The sequence below is a fragment of the Triturus cristatus genome, chromosome 5_2 (assembly GCF_964204655.1).
Source record: "Triturus cristatus chromosome 5_2, aTriCri1.1, whole genome shotgun sequence".
Lineage (NCBI taxonomy): Eukaryota > Metazoa > Chordata > Amphibia > Caudata > Salamandridae > Triturus > Triturus cristatus.
The window spans coordinates 504,717,848-504,740,381 of NC_140588.1; the positions used below are offsets into that span (position 1 = coordinate 504,717,848).

The 22,534-nt window shown below is 43.2% G+C and overlaps 2 protein-coding genes across 21 annotated transcripts in view; one reads left to right on the forward strand and one right to left on the reverse strand.

Annotated features, from left to right (window-relative positions):
- The window catches only part of PDE1C (phosphodiesterase 1C), a 1,636,609-nt gene that overhangs the window by 631,558 nt on the left and 982,517 nt on the right, over positions 1-22,534 (forward strand). For 4 of the 10 annotated variants that reach the window (XM_085607513.1, XM_085607516.1, XM_085607515.1 and 1 more), the window contains one exon: positions 21,509-21,550. The exons of the other annotated variants lie outside the window; for them this stretch is intronic. In XM_085607513.1, coding sequence (XP_085463639.1) covers positions 21,509-21,550 — 42 coding nt within the window. The remainder of the gene's footprint in view (positions 1-21,508; positions 21,551-22,534) is intronic. 10 annotated transcript variants of the gene reach the window in all.
- Positions 1-22,534, reverse strand: part of LOC146823222 (uncharacterized) — a 312,919-nt gene that overhangs the window by 3,281 nt on the left and 287,104 nt on the right. The gene's annotated exons all lie outside the window — the stretch shown is intronic.

The following is a 22,534-nucleotide window of genomic DNA, read 5'->3' on the forward strand; positions in this document are numbered from 1 at the left end:
AGGATTTGTGACATTGCAAGTACCGGAAAGACTAATAAAGTTTTAAATACTGAAGCAAGTACTAAACATCACTTTGGCAGTGTATTATGGACATTGGAGTCCTAGATTGAACAACATGGAGAGAATCAACAGTGAAAAACGAATATTATGAGTTTCATTTACCTTACCATATACTTACCTTGTGTGGTAAAAGCTTGCGGGGTAAAGGCATGGCCTTGTAAAGGCATTGCGTTGTAAAGGCATTGCGGGGTAAATGATAAGTAGTATGGGCATGCGTGGTAAAAAGGCATGCGTTGTATTGTTATACAACACTCATGCGCTACACTCATGCGCCAAGCTCATGTATCATGAACATGCACCTCTTGCATCTCATTAGTCCTGTGCACTTATAAACCTCTCATACACCTTTAGCTCCTCACTAGACAGAATGGGCACCTAAACACAGCTTATGCACCATGCACTACGCTTATGCACCTTTTGCATCTCATTAGTCCTGTGCACTTATAAACCTCTCATACACCTCTTGCTCCTCAGAAGACAGAATGGGCACTCAAACACAGCTTGTGCACCATGCACCACTCTTATGCACCTCTTGCATCTCAGTAGACATAAATCTCTCACAGCTCTTGTTCCACAATAGACATAATGGGCACTCATAAATCGCTCACGCATCACGTTCTTGCATCTCTGTGCACTCAAAAATCGCCCACGCATCACGTTCTTGCATCTCTGTGCACTCATAAATCGCCCACGCATCACGTTCTTGCATCTCTGTGCACTCATAAACCCCTCACACACCTCTTGCTCCTCAGTAGATAGGAATGTGCACCCATTCATTGCTCATACACCATGTTCATACAGCTATTGCTCCACAATGGGCATGTGTGACACCCTTATAGATATCTGCTCTGTGCTTCATTGTGACACAGGACTTTACCTTCATGTCCCACATGTTCTTTAATGCAGATCGGAGGCATCTATGGTTAAAATTACTTTTGTGAGTTCATCTTACCCTGAATCTCTTGATTTTTTATTTTCTTTACAGCATGTTTTCACACACTGGGATCAGGCTTCCAATATGGAATTGGTGCATGCTCCCTCATTTTCTGTGTAATTCAGTACATGGTTATTTAAAGAAGGGATCGAGTGATGTCAACTCTGTGTTTGTAGATTGTATGTTTTCGTCCATGGCAATGGACTTACAGTTCAGGCCATTATATGCCTTCGTTATAGGGTATGTTTGTGGTTATGGGGGGGGGGGGTCAGATAAGCACAGGTTCATTTACACTAGACCCTTCCCTTCTACTGTTTACTCTCGCCACCAGACGAGATTTCCTTTGTTGGGAGATGTGACTGAATGAGGGTTGTCATGCACTTGATTTTGACTCTGCTGGGACATGGTAGACAGAATTCAGCATCCCTTCCACATTTCTGTGCCTCTAGATCAGGAGAGAATGTGTGTATGGGAGAGCCAAGTTGACCCCATACCTCTGATATTTTTTTCTGAATCTGGAAAACTCAGTTTCCTAACTAATGAGGTACACAAATCCCAGAGTCAGCTGCTCTGGCCGCTGAGCCACATTAGTGAACTAATGTGTCCACTGTAGGGGCCTGTGCTTGACCTCATGGCCACAGATTCAAATCCAGATGTGTCCAATCAGCCTTTAATCATTCAGAGGTCGACAAAATGAGTACTCTTGAGTTGGGTAACAATGAACATTTGTTATTCAGCGCCAAGATCCCCCACACGTCATGTTGTAATAAAAAAAACAACTGTTTAAAACTATTATTGAAAACAATATTTGCAACAACAATATACTCAAAAACGATATTACTTCCCTCAAAAATCGATATTCCTGACAACGATATTTCTGCATCACGAGATTGTTGTTATGATATATATTTTCTTATATTTCTGCATCATCTCCAACTCGATATTTTCTCCAAGCATCGTCCAATAATCGGGTATGGGAAACAAATCCTTCTGCAAACAAGAGCTGATTATATTTTCTAGGTAGCACAGTACAGATATATCATGAATTCTCTCCTGGAGAGTTAAAAAAAAAAAAAGGGTCAAACCTTGTCTGAACTGCCAAAACAAACAATTAGGCGTCACCCTTCTGCTTCTACAAGCCTAATGGCTATCCGTCACCTGCTGATAGTTCGGCATACTGAGAAAGAAAGAGCGTCGCCCTCTCAGGGATGTCCACCCCTCTTTGCCATGCTATGGATCTATGGTAATTTATCCACTTGTTACACTGAGTCCCTTCAGGGACACTGTTTTTACTTTTACCTGTTGGCTCAAGGCAATCCCTCAACTGTGGACAAAACCCATACTGACTTCCAGCAGCTCGGCTGAACTCCCCCTTGAATCCAGATTACAATCCAGTCTAGGCATTGGAGTGTCTACCTCTTTCTGTTGTTCAAATGATTGTCTGGAGAAAGAGTCATACCACATTGTGAACCCCAATCAGAAATAAAAAAACTTGAATTCAAGTCAGTTACACTTAAAGGGCCAATATTGCTGTTATAAGTTACGAGCATTACTGGTTACCAAGGATGGCATTCTGCCCAGAGCAGTAACTCCGGGTGGAATTACTCCAGCCGCCATCACGAGTGGCCTGAAGTTTTCAGCTTCAGAAGAACTAGTGCCACAAATTCCAGACCTGATAATTCCCGGCCTGCAAACTCTGGACCCAATAATTCTGGGATACGAGACAAGGGTTGCAGTTGTACCAGGTGCAGATGCACAACTAAAACAGTGGCAGGGGCTGAGGACAAGAGCATGGCTCAGCTCCTGCAAACCCCTACAGTACTGTACCCCCTGGTCCCCCAATCTGCAAGGCCAAGGTGCGACTGCTCAACCGGCCGCATCCAAAGCCCCGGAGCAGAGGCTGTGCCCAAGGGCAGACTAGACCCTACACCTGCATACTACAGTCCCCCCCAAGCAGGTCCATCCCTGCAACAGATCCCACACCCACCCCTCCTAGGGAGGACAGCCCTCAGCACATCACAATGAGAGCAGACAATGCTGTCCCATGGCTTCTCTAGCCTACCTGGTCCCCGAACCTCCGGATCCCACTCCAGACCCCCATCAGCCCTCCCACTGACATTTTGCCTGCTTTGAGCAAGTCGAAAATCTGAGGAGGTTTGCCCCCAGATTTGGGGATTAACACATAGTAGAGGCAAAAACCATTAAAGCCCGCCCTTCCAGTAGCTATGGCCAAGGAACTGTTGGTGCCAAATTGATTCCAATGGTGTGTACTAGTCAGCCATATATATACCAACACAAGTAGGTCACCAACAAGACATTGTGGCTTGTATTATCCATAATAGCCGTAGTTGCTTTATTATAAACTGTAAAAGATTTGTTTTAATGTTAGCAGTTTTAGCTTATCCATGGATGTAGAGTTGTAAAACTGGCTTGTCATTATTAGCCAAGCTCACTAATATAGTCGAACAACCTAATTGGCTTCAAGCAAGCAAGTAGAGTTCCAAAAGGGGCAAAGAAGAAGTGCTCTGTCTGCACAAACACAACATAGCCCTTGGAAACTCAAGCACCCGAAATCCTCCCTCTATCCGCATGCAGAATCAATCACACATAAGAAGTCCAGGACATAGATACATGTAATAAGATCAATATACTTAAAGTGCGGCTGAGGGACTTCAGCAAAACAAGACCTCTGAGGGGTTGGGCTAAAAACACTTGAGCTAAAGCTCACGTTCCCAGAAAACACTTTTTTGGAAAAAAAATATAGATACACCAAAGAAAACATTGGGGGAGTTACATCGGTAGAATTCTTTCTTAGCCAAATCTTTGATAGGTCTACTTTTCAAAGTCACTGCTTTTTATTGTCGCACCATGCATGCAGATCGTCTTGCAGTTGCAGGTCACAATTTGCATGTTCAAGAAGTGATCGCCTAGTGAAGAGGGATGAACAGTGGTATAAACCTGGTACTGACAAGCTGGTGCTGAAAATAAACACTCAGTCCGCCTGTTGATCAAATGCAGCACCGGTGCTTTCCCGCCCTCTTTGTTTCGCTAGACATTTTCTCTCCCCTTTCCAAAAGCCATTAGCATGTTCATAATTTCCACCAGAAAACTAATTTACACATTGCGAAAAAGGTGGTGTTCAGCAAGAGATTGAAAAAATGCTGCTATCGACTGCCAACCAAAATATCTGGGACACAGCCCACTGTGTGAGGAATATTTCCAGGAGGTGAAGGGACCTCTCTGTGTCCTTTGCACTCTTTCCACTCGACAGGGAGGGAAGGAATGGAGACAAATCAAGGAATCTGCGAGTGTACCGACTTTATGCCAGTAGCAGTTTCAGTCTCACCACACCAACAAAGAAAACAGAATGCCCCGTTCGTAGATAACGGGGAGTAAATAAACATCAAGAGAAAGGAAATGGCCTCGGCTTTGGGAAGGGAAATGAAGTTAACAGAGAAGTCAGCAAGAGAGATTTAAAAGGAATTTATTAAAAATGCTTATTGGAGTATTCTTTTTTTTAAAAAAAAAGCCCATGTAATGGGTAAATTAAAACAGCAGAGTTGTATGAGCTTGGTCAGACATAAGTAATGCCCTAAAAAGTCTGGTACACAAGTCATGCACCTGCAGTCATCAACAGTCCTCCGCAGGTTGCCAGTTGTTATGATACCTGTGGCCTCCTCCCAGCCTGGGTACCCGCTAATGACTACGCCACACACGGATCTTTGTATTACACGTTTTTATTCTGCTAGGTGTAACTGCAAACTCAACATTCTAAAACAAGCTTTCCTTGCATTCCACTCTGACACCTACGCCACAGCTCTATGGAGTCCTCAGAGAGCCAAAAGGGTTGCGTCAGGAAAGTTGAAACACACGACAATACACTTGATGCTTGGTACCATTTGTATCAAAGTTGTACTAGATGGCATAGATTTTGGATTACTAATTACGTTTTTGCATAGGAGTAAGATGATTCAGAAATCTGGCATTATTCACAAGACATGTCGCGAGGCTAGCTTTAAAATATGGGATACCTGTGGAAATCATGAGTTTAAATCCGGGGGAGACAAAAGCACCCTTCTGAAGTCGGTAAATTAAGTACCATAAGTTAGTTATTAGTTACACCTTATTTACAGTGCTTAGAAACTGAAGAAGTACTGTATGCAGCACTAGTTAAAAACTGTTATTCCCTAATGTTTGTAAGTAATTTTATGATGCAAGCGGTTGACAAAGGCTTACACTCCTAAATGGATCTGAAACCCTTTCATTGTAGGAGGTTTGAATATAGCAGAGCAAACTAGGTTGACACTATGGCCCTCATTATGATGTCAGACAGACGGCAACTGATGGCCTGTCGGTTGCAGTCCGACTGACATCTAGTGCTGCGGTCCGACTGCCGCATTACGATACAAGGCGGTCCGTGGCAGCATGCGGAGGCCGACCGATGATTCTGACATGCGCAAGGAGCCCTTCCGGCCATCGGTCGGAAAGAATCCCCTTCAATGGGGCGGTGCCTGTTCAGGCACCACTGTAGGGATTACGATTTCCCTTTCAGGCAGACTTTCAATGGCGGTCCGACCAGTATTGAAAGACTGTCAGATATGGACTTTGGGGGCCCCTAGCACGGATCCCATCCCTCCATGGCCTCCGGTAGGAGGCCTGGAAACATCCATGCCCTGCATGTCAGTCACCACATGGTGCCTGGTACACAGGGCATGGATGTTTGCAAACATCCATTTTTCCAATGCCGTTGTGATGCAGCCCTTTTCTGGCCACTGCACAAACCACAATTGAAAATGAATGGTTCCGGCTGCCCCATGGGTGGTCGTATCCAAAATCATCAGATGGAACCGCCGACTACTAGTCGGTCGATTTCTAGTCCGACATGATGCCGGTCATATCGTAATCAGGGCCTATATGTGTAATTGATTGATGATGACTTATGCATTGCTTCTATGCAGAGTTGCAGCTTGCTTCAGCCTTTGAAAAACAAGCCTTATGATATGTCAGACAAGATGACCTTACCATGGACATTATAATTAGGGCTCCCAGTTTTATGATATTTATTTTTTTAACATTTCCGTCTGTATTTATCCATATTTATTTTTTGGCCATCTTGTTGATATGTATCCGTATTTATATTGTATTTTGAGAATAAATGAGTTGTAAAATGGTACATTTTCACATTTATTTAACTGATGAACATGCACTTAGACTTTGATGCCTGTTGCGTTTTAGCTTATTAAGCAGCCAAATATAACAAAACATAACGCCCACAGGTAAATATTATCATTATACTTCATACATGCGTAAATGCATGTGTGTATTTAAGCAAATCACATCCTGTTTTTTAACTGGCCATGCGGTCTGCCTGCTCAGCTACTGGCCTGGAATTCAGGAAAAACAGCATGGCGAGTCAATCACAAGAAGCACAATTTTCAGTATTTTTCCGCTTTTAAAAATAAATACAGACAGGAAACATATTGTTTTCTGTCTGTATTTATCTGTAAAAATCAGTAAAGACGGAAACCTGGGAGCCTTAATTATAGTACTAAAGCGCTGTGTCCCTGCAGTGAGTTGTAGTGTCACCAGGGAGCCTGTCTCCCAGCTGTATTACTCCTGGCCCTGTTGTGCCATCACCATTGTCTGTTTGGTGAACCAAAAACACCTTAAAACAAAAATAGCAATCAGAAATTGAGATTTTCCGCTGAGGATTTCTGTGCAAGTTTCTGGGTTTCATATAGCAGCTGAACGTAACACATGAAGAGTCAGAACACCATGCTCTCACTGACAAAGATAATATGGTCTAGTCAACCATGAGATCACAAAACATGTTATGCTTCCACAACTACTTTATGCACCATGCCCAGGACTGGGACACTGCTCATCTGTAAGCTGTGATGGTACACATGATGTACACCTCCAGGTCACACAACTGATCCTGTACCTCACATTGTCAGGGACAGGCCTAGACATCTTCTCACACGTTAGATTAGCATGATGCCAGGAGGGCCAAAAGAAAAATCCGGACATTGGTTCCACATGCAGTTTGGCACTCAGGGCAGGGATACATGCTAGTATACCATGCAGTGTCATTCCCCACCCAACAACTGCTCAGTGTGTGTCTCAATAGTAAAGCGAGGGGTCAAGAGTATAGGTCAACCTTATCTAAAGGATTTCAAACAGCATGCAGAGCATAGAATACAAGAATGTCCTAGACTCCAAAATCTTTCCTTGAGACAGGGCTTGTTCAGGTTATACAAAGGCTGTGTGCACAATAGAAGGGATTTTGAAAAGTATTTCTGTTTAACCAGGAGCGTGTGTAAATACATAAACACAATTTCTCAGCCCTGCAGGCTATGTGAATTACAAGATTTGAATCCTTTGGAGATTGATAATTGTCAGGTGAAGACTGTCCCAAGTAGAGGCAATTTCAATAATCCAACCAGTTATGGGAAGAAGCAGAAATTTGTATTCAGATACCTAATAACCCTATTTAGAATAAGGTACTGAGAAGCTCTTTGTCCTTAAACACAGGCTGGAAAAACATAGCCGGTGGAGCTCATGGAATCAGTATCAGCAGAGAAAGGATGCAACGACCTAACAAGATTAGAAGCAAAATACTTTCTTAAAGAGATGAGCCCTTAACTATTCTCTAAGCCCTCAACTTAACGCGTGACAGCAGAAATGGAGTTAGGGCTGCCTCTAGATTTGACCGCTTAGCGAGTTCAGTCTGCAGAGGTGTGACACAGGCTTCTTGAGAAAACATTTGTGTCTGAATGTGTCACCAAATCCTGTCCATACATATACACATACATCTCCCTTCATATTACCTGCACCCTCAGAAAAGAGGCTGGTAGAGAAATACACTGCTTAATGCCCAATCTCATGAACATCTCACTCACCACACATGAAGTAACAAAATACTAATGACCACAACACTCTGGCAATTTTCTCCCAGGATGTGGCAGTCTTTTTTCTTTTTTCTGCTTGGGACCGATGGGTGTTCCCTGGCAGTCGTGAAAAGAAAAAAAAATACATGAGCCTCTACTCTAAATAGGGCCGACTATCTGATGTACTTACACTGACGACTCCAAGACCATCGAGCAGTCGATATAAGGTTTCTTCTTCTGTCGAGGAGCCAGCTGGTCAGCACCGGCGGAAACATGATGGTCTGCCTGAATCTAAACAGAGCTGGTGGACCGTCATTATGGTGGACAGAGAGCTCCACCACATTTGTGATGGACTTTTCTGTCTGCCAAAATTTAAATGAGGCCCTAACTGGCCTATGTGAATTTTGTGTTATCACCCGAGCAACGTATCCTATGTATCCCTACCTACCTTGCTTTACCACAACCTTACCTGACCACAGCCATGCTCTCATGTATTCCATCTCTCTGTCTCAACTCCTAGAAGCAAATAAGTTCTGTATTGTGTGGTATAACACATAATAAACCTAACCATTAATAAACGCAATCAATTACGTCCATCTCTTTAAGACTCAGGCACAATATATTTATTTTTCCTCAATATACTTCTGTTTGCTTTGACATGCAGTGTGGTTTTCAATGGTATTTTCTAAAGCATGCCTTCTTTTCAACTTTTAACTGCTTCAACCTCATTTCTATCGTCTTGCCATCTCTAGTTCTTCAATAAATTTCCTTTTCCTTTACACATCAAGATCAAGCTTCATTCATTCATGCCTGGGCAAGCATGATTGCTACCAAATCTGCTTGTCTGCCTCCTTAAAAAACCAGCAAGGAGGGGTGACCTGCTATGCTCGAACCCCAAGCCCATCATGATTGTAATTGAAATTATAAATTGTAATTATATCGCGCTTACTACCCCAAACAAGATGTTGAAGCTCTTTTCGGCGAGTAGCATGCTACTCTGCAACCCAAGGTGGATTAGTGGTGGATTAGTAGTGGAAAAATATGAATTGTTACTGGGAGTTGTGGACGTGTGCACCTGTTAGTTGGATGAATAGGATAAAGGATAAAGGAAGGACGAATTTGGAAAGGGTTATGTTGGAGGCCATAGTTGTATGAGAGGTTCGGGATGAGTCAGAGAGGGGAGGTAGGGGGGAATGATGTTATGTTATGTTAGAATGGACTTATAGAGCGCACAGCTACTCAGCAGAGTATCCCGGCACTAGGAACAGAAAGATACAATGACCAGAGGGGGAACAACCGTCCGGGGGGGGTGGCTCCTAAACTCCCTGTTGGAACAGCCAGATTTTCAATTGTTTCCTGAAAGCCAGTATGTTTGTGGCCTGTCTGAGCAAGAGAAGCAGCTTATTCCAAACACTAGCCACTTGCACTTGAAACGAGTGACCGCCGCGGTGGGCTCTGTGACATTTTGGAGTGACCAAAAGATGTTGGTGTGCTGACCTGGGAGATCTACCAGGTACGTAGTATGAAACTCTTCTGCGGATGTAATGCGCCCCCATGCCATGTAGAGCTTCGAAAGCCAGGACCAGGGCTTTGAAGAGTATTCTGCATTGGACAGGTAGCCAGTGCAGTTTCTTCAGGTGGTGGTAGATCCGGTCTCTAGGACCAAGATTCAGAACTGCCCTGGCTGCCGCGTTCTGCACGACCTGGAGTCTGTTGAGTAGGAACTCCGAAAGGCCCAAATAGAGGATGTTCGCATAGTCTAATCTGGAGGTGATAAGGGCCTGAACTGCCGTCTTTCTATGTGAGAGCGGTAGTAGGAACAGAAACCTACGGAGCATTCTCAGGAGGCCAAAGCAAGTGCCCGCTACCGACTGTACTTGAGGTGTCATAGATGGGGCGTAGTGCATTTTCACCCCCATGTTTTTTACAATCCCAACTGCTGCCTGGGGGGGGGGGGGGAGACATGTCAGGGGGCCACCATTGTTTCCAGGGGTCGAGCGGGGGGGGGTGCCAAAAAAGATCATTTCAGACTTTTCTGGGTTGCATTCAAGATGATTATGTCTGAACAAGGCAAAGGTTTCTCTCAGGCACTTGCTAATCTTCTCCCCATTAAACTCCTTTCCCTTCTTATAAGTGAACAGCAGTTGGGTATCGTCGGCATACGATATAATCGTAGCCTCATTTGCTTCAGCCAGAGTAGCCAGAGGAGCCATGTACAGATTGAAAAGTACAGGGCTCAGAATAGATCCCTGTGGCACGCCCACACTCAAGGGCGGCATGCTGGCGGCCGAGAACGGGGGTAACCAGACCGCCTGATATCTGTCCTCCAAGAAGGAGGAGAACCACTTCAACACCATGATGATGAGGAGCTTATGCTCCTATACCATAGGGCTTTACAGCAGTCGCTGTTGAAGCAGGATATTTCACCATCTGACTGCTACAACTAAAATCGTCTGTGCTCTCAATCCTTTCTTCTTTATACTACTTCCTGGGGGCAGTAACTGGGGGCTGGCAAAGTTTGTGCCCACGTGCTCATGATAATTCGGCGAACTTTGCATTTAATGAAGCACGAAATTCCCTAGCTTTTGAAAGAGCCTAGGAATTTTGCACTTCTTCATGAAACGCACTTTGCCCACTCAGCACTCCCTGCAGCCAGATGTCTTGCTAAACATGGACAAGGCACTGGGCTACAGAAAATTGTATTTCCCCACTGCTACTTAAGTGACAATGGTAAAACAAGCATTTGCAATGCAATAGATCTCACATTTACGCAAGTTTGAGCTATTGGCATTGTAAATGACAATGCCTTTTATTTATATTTTGGTTTTTAAAGCATAAATAAAAGGCATTGTCATTTACAATGCTAATAGCTTAAACACACGTAAATGCAAGACCTATTGCATTGCAAATGCTTGTTTTTATAATAGCAGTGAAACCTAAATCAGAAGCTACGTCAGAAGTTCCCAAAACTAAAATAATGTGGTAAGGCATGCAATGTGTGCTGTGGTTTCACACTTTACTGCAAGGACTTCAATGACCCCGTTATGGTTCGATTGCATTTTATTTGAACTGTCCATCTTTACTTCAAACTAGGGTAGACAATGCTACGAAACTTAGAAAAATGCTAATTAGGGAAGGGACTGCAGAAGAGCATTCCCTTCCTTCCCAGTAAGCCCCTCTTTAGAAGGTGATGGTGCTGGCGGGTTGGTAACAGTGCACCCGTAAACACTGGAATAATACCATAATACTTCACAAGTAAATGCAGTTACAAGAAGCTCCATTTTTTTACCGGTATTTTATTTTTCTTAAGGAGTGACGGTAGAACGTTAAATGTGACCGATGGCATGGGTGGCGGGTTGGGCGTCCGGCAGGACTAGATAAGAAGGGAAATAAAGCTGGTTGGCGGGTAAGCATTACATACTCCCCCTGTTTTGATATGGGGTGGGGAAGGGTCCAGGGAACGGAGCAGGGTTGCATTGTATAAAAACACAAACCAACACTAACACGCAGTGAGGGCACATGGTAGTGACGGGCGGGTGTGGGAAGCAGGCTCATGTAGAAAGTAAGAAAGGCACGTAGCCCCCCCTTTTGGCACGTAGCCCCCCCTTTTACCTCTCTGAGGCCTCTGAACCCCCCACCATGCTTAGGAAGGGGGAGTATGAAGGGATACAATGCCTCATGCTTCCCAGGAAAGTAAATTGAAAAGTAAAGAAACAGTGCAACTTGTGGGAGGAGGGGGAATAAAACAAAGCGCAGCGGCGGAAATTAACATTCGAGTCCCGGTGTGGGCTCCACATCCCGTGAATGTGTGCAAATCACTCTATCTCTCTGTACCTAAAACTACCTTGTTTAAATGGACTGGTGCTTAAGTAATATACTGCAGACCAAAACCGCCAACAGCATGCTGGCTTCAATGGAGGGAGGACCCTCTGCACGGTGAAACCACCCGCTGCTGTGACCCATTGCCTCCGCCCTTCCGCATGCACAGCCAATGGTAGATAAAGGAAATGAAAAGCGGGACGCCTAATAAAACAAGAAAGACTAAAGTGTGGCTGTGGAAGTAAACTAGGCAGTGGCCCTGCACCTTCAGTTCGAGCTTCATTGTACTCTCGAGACCCCCAGTGGACAGGAGCACGAGTCAGCGACCTCGCCGAGTTTGTGAGCATTGGAGGGTGAACTTGCTTTGTTTGCGCCCTGCCTGCTTGGGAGTTTCGCAGCGGTGATTCAAAAGCCTGGGCTGCGGAGAGGGATCTTAAATGCCATAGATGCAAGATGCTGCAAGCGCCGCGCCGAAAAATTAAAGGTGCGTGGCTGCCATAGTGTGTGATGTAGCATGTGACATGAAGCACTGAGCATGACTACAAACGTCGTCGTGTCCCTCGTCCACACTCCACAATGTGAAATTCCTTACATGACTGATTGTGAAACGTGTCAGATTTCAAACACAAAATTTCATATGGTTCAGGCCAATCAGCCCCCCATAGTTAGCACCTGTAAAGTATGTAAAAAAAGCTTAAAGCATATGTGAATATTCACAATTTATAGCCACAGTTTATATCCACACAGTCCTTATGTGGGTTTCGTAAAACAACAATGGATACAATGTATCTGATTATTAATTCATACTTTGCACTTAAGCAGCCCCACGTGACCCCGTACTGGCACTCATCAAGTTTTATGAGGGAAGACTAAAAAGCGTGTTTTGATTCCATATCCAAATATCAAATATTCAAATTCAAGCGGGCTGCGGCATGTGTACAAGCACAAATAAATTGTGCGTAGTGACGCAGCATAACTTCCTCTCGATACACTGTATCATCGCACGTCCAAAACAACCCTGCAGTTATACAATGCCACCGGCAAACAATAGGCAGCCCTCATACAGCGTATGCAATCATGCAACACCGTCCTCTCCTGCTCAAACATAGGCCACATGATAATGACCCAAAAATAAACAAAAACATATGAAGAACCGGCACAGTCCCACAGATTATTCAATTGTGGCATGACACGTAGCAAGGGAAATTCCCAAAAGCATTTTGGCCACTGTAGTTAGCATACAAAAATGAAAATTATTCAAGTAGCGCGCAGAGTGGGCTATTACTCAACATATCGTAAACCCATTCACCCCAAGGTAACTAATAATTAAATATTAAAATTAAAAAGGTGGCACATGGTTATTAGCCGCATCTGGACCTCCTGTAGCAGATAGCCAGCAAATAAATTGCTAAGAGAATTAACAGCACGGCGCTAGTGACGCGCTCCATGCTGATTATATAGGCAAGTGGGGCCTTAATAAAAAGTTCCCCTCGGACACACATTAACCACAAGAGCAGACGAAAACTGTAGTTAGGCGGTGCTGCTTCTAGAATAAACGGAATTGACGCATCGGATCTACAGCCAATAATAAGCCCTCAAAGAAAAGCGATGCCAGTGTTTACAAATGGCAAGCGTCAGAAGGAATTCCCGGCAAAATGCGAAGTTTCACCCTTGATATAGATTACTTGATGTCTCGGAGACAGCGCATGCGCGCTGCCTAGGCGAGACCTAAAAAAGGCTCACCACTCGGTACGGCATCTCTTTTCCCTGCTGCCAGATGCACCGTTCTGTGACTTCTTGCACCGTGGAAAAGAGATAGACCAAGGTATAGGACATAAAAAGTGTACAGCTACAGAATGTCACTCTCCCAAATCTGTGTGGCATCAAGAAAGTGTCCACTGATATGCATTCTGCTCTTTTTTAGACCATGTTAAACTTCCGCACTTTTGTGGTTTGCAGAGTTGATGGAAATCTGTGAAGTAGTAATGTCAGTGACTTTGCAACTGAGCCCATCCCTGGTAATAATAATAACTCTACAGAGTGCTGAGTATTCAATGCCTCTGGCTGAAGTCTCGTTAAAGAAATTCTATCTCTATATTTCCAAATGGGATCCATTTTATGTTTCTGGCCTGACTTGTGGCTATGGTACATATGTGTACAAGCTCCTGGTACCCTATGTTCTAGGCCAGTAGTTCTTAACCTGTGCACCGAGGACCCCTATGGGTCAGCGAAGTCTACTTAGGAAGTCCGTGACTGTTTTACAAAATTAAATAATATTAAAACGAATACAATAAAATGAATAAAGTAGACACAAATAAAAAAGCAACATTGAGAATGTGAACACTTCTAAGTTTGATTCTGAAATGCACAACATATTTCCTTTTTTGAGCATTTGTGTTTGGTTTATACTTGTTTTTTTTGTTTTGAGGTTCAAATCATAGAATTTGCTTAGGCCAGGGGTATCTGGCTTCCATTCATGACTCAGTGGAGGTCCCTGGGTTCCAGCAATGATTCAGTGGGGGTTCACATACATCAAAAGGTTAAGAACCGCTGTTCTAGGTTAATGGGTGTGCAGCTCTGCATTGCTGTGCGTGATATTCCCCAAGCTTCTCATGTGAGTACCTCTTGTATTGGAAGTGACAGGAAAAGTCTTCTGTATTACCAACCACCAAGTGTGCCATCCCTCGTCCTGTCCTCTGCCCTGCTTTTGCAGATAATATTTCTGTGCGCTCTATACCAATTATTAAAAGTATGGGTCCCCAGTGCCAGGAGTGTTAATGATTGCTATTTTTAGAAGTGCTATAAAGCATGGTGAAGTCCTCTCCCAGAGATGCCACATTGATATATTAATTAGGGGCGTAGAGCTCAATATGTGAGCACCTAAAGTTCAAAGCAATTACCTCCCATTGCCTGATTTCCTGCCCACTGCAATTACCGTGCCTTGAAGGGCCTCATCTTTCTATAATACTGGAATTAGTGAATGAAATTCCATTAAATTTAGATCTTATATTTGTTAACAGAACTGACCCTCTCGGGTATGGCAAGATTTAATGTTGGATTTAATTTCCCGAAGTTTAGGAAACTGATGGTTTTATTTCCAAACAATACTCAGCAGTTGCTAATATTTGTTTGGGATTAGTAGATTCCTTAGAAGTAGAGATTTCCTACTTTAGAAAAGCTCTGTCTGTTCAAGGTAACAAGCAAGGAACTGAACAATCACATTTAGCCTTCATATCTCAACTTCTGTGTTATGGAAGTGTTCATTGCAGACACTACGTCACTATTTCTTCGAACACAATATTTTTGTAAGGAAGGTAATGACAGAAATTGATTGAATGAATCCAGTGCTGGGTTTGTGAGCAGGGCCACCCTAGAGATTTTGGTGGCCCGCATGACATTTTTGGGGGCCCCGGTTTGGAACAACTTTGATTTTTATTTCCCATTTTCTGCTATTTTAAGCCCTATGTTGGTCCACAATATTGAATTAAATTGTAAAGGTTAAGAAACAAAAATACACAAAAGTGAGATAGAGAGAAACATCACGTCCCCAAGGGGGCCCTTGGAAGGTGGGGGACCTGGGCAATTGACACTTGAGGCGTCTTAATGTCACTGTGCATGCCACGCGGGCCACCTTGAATCTGGAATTCAAAGTACAATGGTCCATCAGCTTGTACCTGATCACAACACGGGTAAATCCTAACCTGTAGGAGCATTGTATTCATGTCTTAGAACCAGGTGGAGACCAAGGTCCCATTTGCTTCCAGTTAGCAGGAAGGGCAATCACTATGATGAAACAATTTACAAGTGAGATTATTTTTCACAAAGGCCCCATTAGGCAATATTTATGACGCCATCCAACAACGGATATTCTGCAGTTTTGAAATTCAGCAGATTTGAAAAATAGCACTTGCTATAAGCTTAGCCCTTGAATGTGGTTTGTCATGCAGGGTTTGGTGTTTTCCACTCCAAAATGTGCATGTCCCTGTATTTACTGGCCCTTTTCAGCCCAACAGATTTTGGCAAGTTTGGAATATTGAAATTTATTGGTGGGGGGAGACTTTATTACACTCATTATCACTGGGTGGAGGAGAGCTCCGACGAATTTCGTAGCGCGCCCTGCATCACAAAATGCGGTGCAGCGCGCGCTCCGAAATTCGTTTTATTTATTTAATTGTTTACTTACCTCCAATTACCCATATTCCGGTGTTTAGTAGCCCCCACCCTGCCCCGCCCCCGCCCTGCCTTTCTGCCCCACGGAACTCCCTCCACGGACCGCTGCTGGCTCCGACCCACCTGTAATTGCTTACTAAAGTACTCATGCTCAAGACAAGACCTAGATATCAAACTGTTCCAGATTTGAAATACTCTAGAAGGTATCCTCATGCTCTCAGAAACTGACCAGGTTCTCCGGTATGTGCTTGGACCGAGAGAAAGCAATATGGGCCCATGATCTTACTGCACTATATAGTATCAGTCATCCATACACATAGTACCTTGTCTGGGACATTGTTACTGGGACACATCAGCACCTCCTCAATGCGTAGGAGGACTACATCAGCAGTATATGTGACATTCATATCTTGCAGCGTGGCATCAGCGGTCTTCACGTTGCCTAGGCTGGGACATTTTACAGTGGTTCCACATGGCCTACTCAATATACTGAGTCTGGAGCATTACATCAGAAATGTATGTTATGTCTTTTTAGGATATTTTATTAGACAGTCACACTATTTTTTTTAATCTGTGGTGCTGAAAATAAATACCTCTCCTTGGTTGGTCTTGCCACACAGTAATCAATCTTCACTTTGTCTAATTTGGTGCAGTTCATTAGTCGTCATATTTTCTACCAATTTTAGACACAGCACGGGCATATCCAGACTGAGAGATCAGTCCACAACACAGCAACATCCTATCACAGCAGAAGTTCTCCCGCTAAACGTGCCATCCTGTCTGTGGTTAGTGTCAAACACTGTAGATGCCCTTCTTTTGTGTTAACTCTCTGTCTCTGAAAAAGTCCATTCTTTAGAGAAACTCAGTTTTCTGTGCTCTTTACCTCGTGCTATTTTCATACTTCCCTTTATCTTTCGACAATATGCTTGTGCATGCACGGCTGTCACGTTCCAACCTTGCACCAAGACTATTTCTATGCTAAATTATTGCTTCTATTAGGTATATCAACAATACTCATGTTGTGTTCCATTCTGGAAAGAATAAGTGCTGGAAATGGCCCTTTCTACAGGGTCACCCCCAAGCTTTTTGCGTTCCTCCTCCCCTATTTCTGACATCATTTTTGTTGTCATTAGGACTCTGGGCACTTCACCACTGCTAACAAGTGCTAAACTGCATGTGCTCTCTCCCTAAAATTTGGTAACATTGACTATCCACAATTGGCATATTTAATTTACTTATAAGTCCCTAGTAAAATGCACTATATGTGCCCAGGGCCTGTAAATTAAATGCTACTAGTGGGTCTGCAGCACTGATTCTGATCCCCACGTAAGTAGCCCTTTAAACATGCCTCAGGCCTGCCGTTGAAGAGCCTTAGTCTTCAGTTTTAAACTGCCATGTCAACATGGGAAGTTAACCCTCTTGCCAGGGCCAAACCTCTTTTTAATACGTATAAGTCTCCCTTAAGGTATGCCCTTGGCAACCAAAGGGCAGGGTGCAGTGTACATAAAAAGAAGGACATGCAATTTTAAGTTTTACATGCCCAGGTAGTGAAAAACACTTAATTTTCTTTTTCAGTACTGCAAGGCCTATCTCCCCCATAGGTTAACATTGGGATTACCTTATTACATTTTATAAGTGTAATTTCTAATTGGCAAGAGATGGAATCCCCAAGTTTGGTGTCTCTTGAATCAAAATGTAAAATCCCAAATTATGCTGAAGTTAGATTTTAAATTGTAATTCTGAAAATGCCACTTTTAGAAGGTTGGCATTTTTTTACTTTATCAATTTGGTGCCTTCTGTCTGTCTCTAAATACACATCTGGGGTGGGTGACTTCTGTGTTTGTGCATTCCCTCCAGACAACCACACACAAAGGGAGCTTAGGTGTGACAGATGGGCGATCCACATCCTGACGTGCCATCCTTGGCAGGATGGGAGGGATGAGCTGACACTTACACCTGAAAGGGCTGTGCCCTGTCCCCACACAAGAGTGTTGCAGTTTAACCCCCTGAAGTGAGCCTAGAGCCAGGACAGGAAGGGCAGGGACTCTGTGCACTTTAAAGGCTCCTCTTTGAAGTCTCCCCCACTTCATAGGCGCAACTGTGTATAAGTACTAGACACATGACACCACAAACCTAGTACACTTCTGGACCTGTGGATACTTTAAAACACAAAGAACTATCTTGGGTCTAAGAGTGAACAATGATCACAAGTGACAGAGGTTAGTTACGGTAAACTCCCACTAGGAAAAATCCCTTTATAGGACTGGAACCCTCACTCACCCTTGGTGACATGCCTCATCATTGAGTTCTTTCTCAAGCAACCTCCAAAATCCACCCATCGTAGTCATTGCGCAGCTCGGAACAGGTGTATCTCCTTCGACACTGACGCATCACCACCCCTGCCAGGATCGAAGATGTCATATTACCTGCTGCCCAGTTTGACAACAACAAATCACCTACATCAGAGGGGTTCAACGACGATGCATCTCTGATTTGCGTGACTCGAAACCAACTAATCGTCTTCACCCTAAGGATCAACACCAACGCATTGCCTCTGACTTCCCCTCACATTTCGCCCTCGACGCATCTCATCCTCGACGCAACCCTGAACCAAGGTACTGTTTTCAGTAGACCATTGCTGGTTCCTGTATCCAACCCGCGCTCCATTGCGGTCAGCCTGAACCTTTGGATTTGACTCGCTATAGTGCAACTAGATAGCCCCGGTTGGCACTTTATGCTTTTAAGCATTACATTTCAGTTTATTCTTTAAAAATTCATAACTCCAGTTCAACTTATTGGAGGTTTGTCGTTTTGTTCTTGTGTTAATTATTACATTAAGCTCTATTAAGTGTAGTATGGTTTTGTGTGATGTTTTCCCAGTTTTACTGTTTTCAGTGTTGCACAAATACTTTATACATTGCCTCTTAAGTTAAGCCTGACTGCTCTGTGCCAAGCTACCAGAGAGTGAGCACAGGTTAATTTATGGTGTGTACCTAAATTACCCTGACTAAGGTTGGGGTTCCTACTTGGGCAGGGAGCATACCTCTGCCAACCAGAAACCCAATTTCTAACAATAAGTAATACAATATGGAAGTGGTACCTCACAACCAAAGATATTGGACACATTTACATGTAGTGAATGAGAAACAGAAGCAAAAAAAGATGATTTGAAAAGTAATTACCACAGTTTTATACCGAACTCATGCTCCCTGTTATCACCTATAAGGTGATGGCCCATATCAGTCATGTATCAAATCCAGTGTGTATAACAATCACTGTGAGCAATATTATGCTCAAAATCAGATGGAAAAGCATATATATTAGTAATGACCAAGGCTAGTAATTGGCAGTGCCAAGTAATAGCTGTGCATTTTCTATGTACCTGGATATATTCAGTTCCATTATCTCAATAATCCAGACTGAGAAAAGTTTGCTCATCATTAACCTATCGTCAACAGAGACTTGAGAATCTTTCGTAGCTTTGGATTGGTCTAGGTAAGTACCAGATGAGAAGTGGATGGGGAAGAATGGGGTGAGGTGAGGAAGGTATCAGAGCAGATTATTAAATAACTTGGATCGAGAGTATGATGAAAAAAACAATAGGAACTTCGTACATCAAGAATCTCACGTGGAGTTCTACCGCAGTAGGGTCAGCGTGTGAGGCCTTCTCTCAGTTGCATGTATATGATGCTGTTTAAGTGGCCGCTTCATATTGTACCACACTACCAAGTGTGTACAGTTTATGAGGAAGGGAACTTGAGACACTGAATAGAGAGTAACTAAGTCAGAGGCCTACTTCACTCAAGTAGGTACAACCCCATTACCAGGGACTGAGTGGAGGGAAAGCACTGAGGAATACCCTGGGTGTATCCTAAGTGGCAGCATTCAGATGAGTTTACTTCCTATTGGACGTGAGTAAGTGTAAATAAAAATATAACATATTATAAAGAGAGGTTCTGTTGAGCAAGCACTCAGATTCCATGATAACATTAATGAATTATAGTATTCTCAGAGAGCAGGACTGCCTGTTTTCCCCCACTCTAACACTTTTAGAACAGACAGAAGCAGCTGAACATTTCAAAGTATGCTGTCTTGTATACAAAGACATTCACCACATCAGTCCCCATAATTATCTGATCTATTATCCATATCAGTCAGTCACAGAGTCCTCCGATGCAGAACTTCCTACAGATGGAATTTATACGATTCAGAATTTTTTTTGGTCAGAAACACTCAATCACTGGAGCTGCACTACCCAGTGAACTATCTGTCTCTTGACACTCAAACAAACACCACTCTTCTCATTTCAGAAAGTCCCTTATTTTAGCAGGACTTTAAACTCTCTACTTCGTTTCAGAAACATAATTATTAGTTCTTCTATAACTCAGATTGTGAGCTCCGATAGCGGGTTTACTTCGATGGTGGCCCTTGAATTTAGATGTATCGATGTTTTTGATACCACGTTTTTGCCTTTCTGTGGGCTGCTACGTGGCAAGCAATGGTGTTCTTGCACAAATTACGTAGAAAACTGTTCACATTATATGCAGAAATTACACATGGTGACAGACTCACATGACCATGAAAGGCAATTGGAAGTTCTTATCCATAAAACTAACACTGCACATATGGGACCAACTCTGTCAGAAGGCCAGTGGAATACATGAGTCCAGAAAACATCTATTCCAAGTTTTGGATGGTGTTGCAATAAAGAGCAATTTTATTGAATAATTATGTAGATTTATTCAGTTGCTTGATGATTCAATTTTATTGGCCATTCAGGTAGAATCGGGCCTTCCAGGGAGCATTTACTTGTTTTTTCTTGTTGGAGAAAAGACTATGGGGCAATTTATAAGTATATGAAGATACAGAGGGGAAGAACTATGAGCTACAAGAGCAACTGAATCATGGCCTCTTGCTTCTATTAGGCCCCAGTATTCCCTTCATGATCTGCATAATGACCATCTCATAGCTGTGTTCTGCACTCATGGTTCAGGGGCGTTAGAATTAGCTGGAGGAGACACACGTCTTTTAGGAGAACTAGGGAGTTGATCTTGTTGATCGTTCTGAAAGGATGCAGTTGGCAGTGCCAGGAACCTCTAAACGTGATTGGTACAAGGGATGATAGTACCATTAATAACAGCGGCAGTCAATTTACATGTAGATTGATGAATGTGGGGATGTCAGTTCTTTGCTAGTAGAATGAATTTGATGCTTCTGAGATCTTCAGGTGACATGAAATTCTTAGTGGAGGAAAAAGTCCAATGGGATAAGGTCTTGTATGAGTAATAGTTAGCAGGACCCGTTGTCTCCCTCCATACGTGTGATGTGATATAGGACTGTTAGCATGTCTAGCCATCTAAATGTTCAGGTGGGCAATTTCTTGAGTTGATATGTAGAGACTGAGTTTTTTGTACATGATCTAGTATATCACGCACCCAGGTAGGTTTCCTCACAGAAGGTGGCAGAAAGGAGATCCAGTAAAGGCACAAGGCTGATGATACCAAACATACAAAGATAAGGTGGCACAGTGCTTCCTGAGGAAGATAACATTTAGTGCCTAAACTGCCATTTAATCCATTTTTTTCACGCTGAATTCCACTGTAGCCATATTTTTCATTGTTATTTCCTTTTTTAGGGGGGCCCAGCCACCACCAGCATACCACATTGTTTCTGTATGGTATGTATATATTTTCATTTCTTTGACCACTTAATAATGCAGTCACACTCCTTCTCCATGTTTCTTGTTCCCCGTTACAAAGTCTGAGGGTTTTCCTCTATTATCCATTCATTAACGTAATATGGCTAGTACTGGCCACCAATGAAGTGACAAATGCTTACCTATTTTTTGTTCTTTTGTTGCTACCATATTTCTCAGTGAGAGAAGATTATGTAGTTCTTTTTTGAAGGTGTTACTGCCAAGAACAGCACCCCCTGCCACCTCTCTTCTATGGTTATCTGCAATGTTAACTTAGCAGTGTTGATAATTTGACCAAGTGCAGTCTTCCAGCTGACACAAAAATGGTACTTTATTAACATAAGGGCTAAGTGTTAAAAAACTAGTCACACTGAACTTAATTCAAGAAAGTGTAGGAAGCCCATATATACCTTGTCATCAAGGCCTCTGTAATTAGGAGAAGTCACTTGAGAATTAGACACATGACTGCGCCTTTACTTTGCCCGTTTGCTCCTCAGTGGAGTAGCGAATGCCATAGTGCTGCAGATGACTGAGAAAGGACTAACAACCCTCTTGCCAGTGTAATTTCATACATGTGAATCCTCCTTAGTGGTTCTTCTACCACATTCAAAATACCAGATATATTGTGGAGATGTAGTGCAACTTACATTTCTTCACCCCTGTTCCAAACTGAAAGGAAATTACAAATGGTAGCAAAAGGAAGCATTTAGTATTCACCCCCTACATCTTTACTTGATGAATATAGTGGTTGTACATCACAATCCCACTTCATACCTCAGTCAGGAGATAGTGGTCATTGGACCTACCACGTAACCGGCTCTATATATGTCTGTCTGGTCTGGACCTTTATGTTAATTATCTTACCTCATGTCTACACACCCACCCCCCCTGGTGGTTGCACTTGTTGGGGGATGTTTTACTGGTCTTAGTCTATTTGCTAGTTGTTCATGGTCTCCAGCTCCATGG